This window comes from Carlito syrichta, unplaced genomic scaffold (assembly GCF_000164805.1).
Source record: "Carlito syrichta isolate Samal-C Ts95f unplaced genomic scaffold, Tarsius_syrichta-2.0.1 Scaffold288182, whole genome shotgun sequence".
Lineage (NCBI taxonomy): Eukaryota > Metazoa > Chordata > Mammalia > Primates > Tarsiidae > Carlito > Carlito syrichta.
This window is the reverse complement of record NW_007232278.1, coordinates 1-6,672: the sequence shown is the minus strand read 5'-3', so window position 1 is coordinate 6,672 and position 6,672 is coordinate 1. Positions and strand designations below refer to the sequence as shown.

Here is a 6,672-nt window from a genome sequence, read left to right as displayed (position 1 = left end):
TGCGCCCGCGCCGCCCCGCCACGACGATGCGCTAGCCCCAGGGCGCCGGGACCGGCTTTCCGCAGCCTCGGAGTTGCGCCCGTGGAGGCATCGTGGAGAGGCCGGGGTACCACAAACTTATGGATTTTGACAAGAAAGGCGGGAAGGGGGAGTCGGAGGAGGGCCGGAGGATGTCCAAGGCTGGTGGGGGCCGCAGCAGTCACGGCCTCCGGAGCGCCGGGGCCAGCTCGGGGGTCCTGATGGTGGGCCCCAACTTCCGCGTTGGCAAGAAGATCGGCTGCGGCAACTTCGGGGAGCTGCGCCTAGGTGAGCCAGCACCTCGGGACATGGGTGGGCCTGTGGGTGTGGGCCCCACGGGTGCCTGTGAGTGTGGGTCTTGGGGCAAGCCCGGCCCCGGGAGGCAGGGGTGGGTCCTGACAGGTGTCCATGGTAGCAGTTCTTGGGGTGAGCCCAGCCCCAGGAGGCACTGGGTGGATCCCAGCAGGTCTTGGCATGAGCCCTGCCCCAGGAGGCATTGGGGTGGGTTTCAGCAGGCCTTGGGGCGAGCCTGTTCCCAGGAGGCGTGGGGGTGGATCCATCCCGGTGGGTCTTAGGATGAGCCTGGCCCCAGGTGGTGTTGGACCGGGTCTTGGCAGGTCTTGGGGAGCCTAGCCCCAGGAGATGTGGGGTGAATCCCGGTGTGTCCCCTTGGGGTGACTGTCAGGAGCTGGGTGGCAGACACGGCCCAGCCAGGCTGCACAGGATCTCGAGTCCTTCCTACCACCCGGTCCCTGTGCCGGCCCGGCCCCTACCGGGCCCTCAGCTCCGTGCTCTGTGGCGACTGTGCCCTGGCCCCTCCTACTCTAAGCTTGGCGTGCCAACCACATGTGGTGGGAGGGGGCCGAGGATCCGGGTGTCCAGGTGCTTGCTGGCCAGGGCATCTTCCCTGGGGGCCCGGGAGAGGGACACCTGGCCTCGAGGATCCCGTCGCGAGGAGCTGTGCCTGGGATGACCTGTCGTTCCTGGGCACCGGCTGCATCCGTTCCTGGTGCTGCAGGATGCTCGGCTCCTGCGTCCCACAGAAGGTGTCTGCCCCCATGGGCACGAGCACCCAGCACCGTTGCGACCTCGACCATGTCGGGGTCTGGCAGCGGGGCACAGTGGAGGACAGCAGGATGGGCCGAAATGGGAGGTGATGGCCCATGACCAGCCCCACCTCGGCCGCCTTGCCAGGCTGTCCCGACCTCTGGGTCCCCCTCCCCCCAAGCGTCAGATGCGGGAAACCAAGACCCAGGGTGCGGGGCTGATGCGGCCCCACCTCCAGGAGCACCCGCCTGGGGTCCCAGGAGCGCAGGGTGGGAGGCCCTTGGACCCCACGCCTGTGCCCCATCTGTGCGCCAGGCACTGCGGCGGTGTCCCTGCCTCCCTGCCTCAGTTTTCTCCCCTGTGAAGTAGGGCCGATGACGCTCCATCTCTGGGCAGACGGGACAGTAAATCAGCGTGATGGTGGCTGTCAGCGCTGCACAGACGAGACTGTTTCCAGCAGCTGGTCCCCTCCCGGGAGGCGAGAGGCCATGGCGGGGAGGGCGTGCATGGTCTCTGGGCTGCACACAGGGAGCCCGTGCCGAGCTGGAGTCCACACTGGCCTGGGCAGAGGCCACTGGAATCTCCCCCAGCCCTCACCTGGCCCCCTCTGGGTTTGGGCCACGGACCTTCACTTACCTGTGAAGTGGCCTGTGGCCTAGGGGTCTCAGGGTGCATCTCTCCTCTAGTGGATTGAGCTTCCCTCGTGGGAGCATCGCCTCCTCATCCTCCACCCTCTCAGGACGTGTATGTGTGCTCACACTCAGACACATGTGCAAGCGTGCAGACACATGCACGTGCATGACACACAGATGCACATGAGACACAAACATGCACACACAAGTCAGTGACACACCCAGACACATGCAGACACATGTGCACAGTGACACACATGCACAGACTGACACACATGCACAGACAGACACATACGCAAGTGCCCATGTACACTGACACACGGACACGTGCAAACACTCAAATACATATGCACGGGCAGACACACAAACACCTGTACACACAGACATGCAAATACATGCTCACACAGCCACACACGTGCACAGGTGTTGACATACACATGGACACACACGTCCACAGATGCACGCACACCTACGCATACACGCGCCCGGTGCGGTCTTCCACTCTGCAGCCTGGGAGTGGCCCTGTGCGACTTGGGGACCCAAGTGGTCATCAGGGATACTGACATCAGACAGCTGAGCGGGCGGGGGGGCAGGGCTGGCTTCATCTGGAGCAGTGTTTCAGAGTCGCACGTGTCTTCTGTCTGCTCTGTGGACTCGCCTGCCATGTGTCAGCATCCCGCTGCACTGGGGCGCCTCCCTGCATAGGGGTGTCCAGGCGTCTCCACGGTCACACTCTTTTTTTTTTTGAGTTGGAGTCTCACTCTGTCGCCCAGACTGGAGTGCAGTGGCTGCATCCAGCTACCACGGCCTCGACCTGCTGGGCTCCGGCGATCCTTCCACCTCAGCCTTCCGAGTAGCCGGAATTCCAGGCGCGCACTACCACGCCCGGCTAATTTTTTGACTTATTGTAGAGATGAGGTCTCGCCAAGTTGCCCAGGCGGGTCTCGAACCCACGGGCTCAGGCATCCACTCACCTCAGCCTCCCAAGGCGCGGGATGACAGGCTGAGCCACCGAGCCCGGCTGTTGCGGTCGCACTCTTGAGCATCACTGCCCTGATGTCCTGCGGGCCTGGTTGTGTGTCCTCATCTAAACCTGGCCCTCAGGACTGTGGGAGACCCATGAGGCTGGCCTCCACACAGTCTCCCGCGGAGCCCTGCTGGCGGCACCCGGCATGCGGGGTGTCCGGCCTGTGGGGGGATGTGTGGTGGGTCTCAGGGTCTGTCTGCATCTCCCTGGCAACTTGGAGTGCCATGCTGTCCCCACGTGCTGTGTGTCCCTTTTCTGGGCACGTAAGACCTCGCCTTTGGCTCAGACCTGGCTGTGCTGGCCAGGTCTGGCTTCTCCTGTCTGTCCTCCTCAGAACTATGCAGCTTCCTGCATCTGTGCTCCGAGACTTGATTAGCTTGGAAAGACGTCCAGCCGTTACCTCGGCAGAGGCTGTTCCTGCTGCAGCCCCGCTCTCCTCTTGGGCGGCTGTTCGTGTGGTGGGAGCGTCTGGACCTGTTCCTGGGCCCTGAAGCTCTTCCGTCTTCCTTGGCCTCGGGTCTCACCCCGCACCTGCCTGGGTAGCTCACCCCTTCCCACGGCGTCCAGCCTGGGGAGGCTGCTGGTGGCTTTTTTATGTCACGGGGGTATTTTTTGGTGCCATTTGAGTTCTTTATTGAGACTTCCCATCTGCGCATTCATTCTGGTGACTTTTTCTTTAAGTCTTTGAGTGTATCTGTAACAGCTGGTTGTCTTGTCTGTTTCACGTTGCTGCAACAGGGTACCAGGCTGGGTGTTTATAATGGACCGAAATTGCTCTCGGTTCTGGAGGCTAAAAGCCCACAAGGGGAGCCCTGGCTGCCTCCTCCTGCGGTGGAAGGCAGAGGGCAGGCGAGAGCAGGAGAGGGGCTGTACCTGTCTTTTTGCTTTTTTTGTGCTTTTCTTTTGAGTTGGAGGCCTACTCCACTGCCCAGGCTGGAATGCCGTGGCATGCTCACGGCCACTGCAGTCTCAACCTGCTGGGCTCAGGCAGTCCTTCCGCTTCGGCCTTTCTAGTAGCTGGGACTACAGATGCACGTCACCACGCCTGGCTAGTTTTTGTGATTTGTTGTAGAGACGAGGTCTCGCCAAGTTGCCCGTGCCGGTCTCAAGCCCCTGGGCTCAGGCAGTCCTCTCGCCTCTGCCTCCCAAAGGGCTGGGATGACAGGCTTAAGCCACAGTGCCTGGCTGAATCTGTTCTTTTATGAGGCACCCCTCTGTGGTAGCTGCATTAATCTATGTGTGCAGGTGGCACCCCGTGAGCCCCCCCAGGACCCCCGAGCAGAGGACCACGTGTCTCCCACATGAGCTCTGGGGGACACATGCAGGCCCCGGCGCTGTTCTCAGGGCTGACGCCTGTGACCCCGTTGACCTCTCTTCTTGCCGTGGGGTGTGGCTGTCTGTCAGTGTCTGGGCTTGGCGTTACCGGTTGACATGCAGTGACGACGTCTCGCGAGCCGAGGGGCGACAGGTCCCGTGGCTCATCTGGCTTCTGTCCAGGACTGGCTTCCAGCTCTGTCAAGCAGGTCTGAGGGTGGCTGTTCCTTCCGGCCACAGAGCCCTTGCCCCAAGACATGGGCATTCAGGGGCCTCAGCCCATCTCAGGAGTCCAAGAAGGCTCTGCACGTCGGGGTGCCGGGATCTTCCAGCCTGTGTGCCTCCAGCACCTTCCTGTGGCTGCCAGCCCCCAGGGGCCTGGCCCACAGCCTCTGGCTGTGCTCTTAGGGGCTCGCAGCCGGGTCTCCTCTGTGAGGCTCCAGAGATCGGCCAGAGCACCAGCCTCCAGGAGTCTAGGCCCATGGAGACATCAGGTGCCGGGCATGCTCGCCTCACACCCAGAGCGTGACTCCCTGGGCTAAGGTGCAGGCAGCCCATAGGGTGGGGCCAGGCGAGGCTGCCTCAGCAGGCACGAACAGGCGTGCCCTGGGGACGAGCAGGCCGGCAGGGCGTCACCCAAGGGGAGGAGGCCTCTGGGAGCCGCAGGCGGGAAGATGCATCTGCAGGGCGCCCACTCGCCAGAGACAGGGCCCTGGGCGCCTCAGAGCCCCAGCTCGGTCACGACAGACAGCCGATTCCGCTGAGGACGGGCCAAGGATCTAACAGGTGCTTCATGAAGGAGGGCCGAGGCGCCATCGGGCCCACAGGCAGGGCCGGCCCCAGGGGAGTCGGGGAGGCAGATGCCACAGAAGGCAGCTCTGCTCGTGGGGGTCCAGGCTGGAGGTGGCCGGGCCGGCCCCTGGGCCGCGAGTGGCCAACGCAGTCCTGTCCCCATGGTGGGGGCTGCCTGGCAGGACACAGGGGCACACCGCAGACGCAGGCCACGCCGGGAGGGGAACACCTGTGGGACTGGGGCTCCGTGGGAGCAAGTACCTGCTAGGGCTCCCCGGAGAGTGCTCCTGAGGCCACACCCACACACGGCTGGCCAGGGAAGGGCTCCTGGGGTCTGAGGGACCCCAGCCTGGCGCTGTGAGGGCGTGCCTATGTGGACTTGGGGCTCCAGGCTTTCACCCGTCCTGGTGGGATGGCCAAGCCACCACCGCCAGGGTCTCTGGTTGTCTAGCCATGGCCCGTGAGGAGGAACTGAGGCCTCTTCCTGCAGCAGACGCTGCCCAGGCAGCCACGAGCTGCACGGCAGGCAACACAGCTCAGCCTGCACCTGAGGGCAGTGCCGTGTCAGCAGGATACAAGGGGTCACCACGGGGTGCTGGGAGGAGCTGTGGGGCTGGGATGGCTTTCCTGCATGGGCGGCACGGTGTGTGTGGGGTGTGTGCTCTGTGCCGTGTGTGCACATGCGGGCCAGGGCGTGGAGTGGCGAGGCCTGAGGGGCTGTTGGGCCCCTGGTTATGACGGGTCACCCAACAGATGTGACCCGGACCTCAGCCGAGCAGGTGCTTGGTGTGCTGGCCTGCCTGCCCTGGGCTGGTGTGGGCAGGACCTTTGGGGCCATGTGCCATCGTCCACTGTGTGGGCACCTGTGTCCAGAGCTGGCAGACCATGGGGCTCTGAGCTGTCGTGCTGGGGGTGCTGACTCCCTGGCCACCTTCCAGAAGTTTCCAGCAGCCTTAGGAGCTGACGTCTCCCTGGTGGTGGGCTGATGGGTGAGACTACTCGCCGGTGAGGGAGCACATGCTACGCGTGCTTCCTGGGACAGAGGTCCAGAAGGCCCACGGGCAGAGGACTCTGTCTCCAGCAGTCACGTGCTGCAGAAGCCCTGCTTGGCTGTGGGGGCTTGCTGGGGGCCACAGGGGGCCCCGGCCGGGGTTTGGGAAGAAGCAGGGTGTGTGGGGCGCTGAGAAACCCCACCTTCCCCCACGTCCCTTCCAGCCTGTGAGATGGAAGGGGTGGACAGGGAGGCGGCCTGCGGGGGACGGGCGTTGTGGGGCACCCTCGCGGGGCGCACACCCCGGGGAGCTTGGCCCTGCCTGCCGGTCCGGGTCAGGGTGCCCGTGGGAGGGCGGGCCTAGGGTCTCCTCGTCGGCCCTCGGCCCTCACGCGTCTCTCTGGCCCGCAGGAAAGAATCTCTACACAAACGAGTACGTGGCTATCAAGTTGGTGAGTCCGCTCCCACCCCCGGGCAGCCCGCGGTCTCAGGGTCTCAGGGTGATGACCGGGGCCCCGGGGCCCCGGGGTGACCGTCCCCTTTCCCCAGGAGCCGATCAAGTCCCGGGCCCCGCAGCTGCACCTGGAGTACCGGTTCTACAAGCAGCTCAGCGCCACAGGTAGCGGCAGGGGGCGGGGGCGGGGCGGGCCTGGAGGTGCTGGGGCTCAGCTCCGCGTCCGTCCCGCGCGCTCCAGAGGGCGTCCCTCAGGTCTACTACTTCGGCCCGTGCGGGAAGTACAACGCCATGGTGCTGGAGCTGCTGGGGCCCAGCCTGGAGGACCTGTTCGACCTGTGCGACCGGACCTTCACGCTCAAGACGGTGCTCATGATCGCCATCCAGCTGGTATGGC

General features: G+C 64.4%; 1 protein-coding gene across 1 annotated transcript; it reads left to right on the top strand.

The window, feature by feature from the left end:
* Position 1: 1 nt before the first annotated feature.
* Positions 2–6,665, top strand: LOC103255496 (casein kinase I; the record flags this gene model as incomplete). Its single annotated transcript, XM_008053470.2, has 4 exons — positions 2–306; positions 6,233–6,273; positions 6,371–6,440; positions 6,517–6,665. Coding segments are annotated over exons 1-4 (447 nt in total), but the record flags the coding sequence as incomplete, so codon positions are not given.
* Positions 6,666–6,672: the final 7 nt, after the last annotated feature.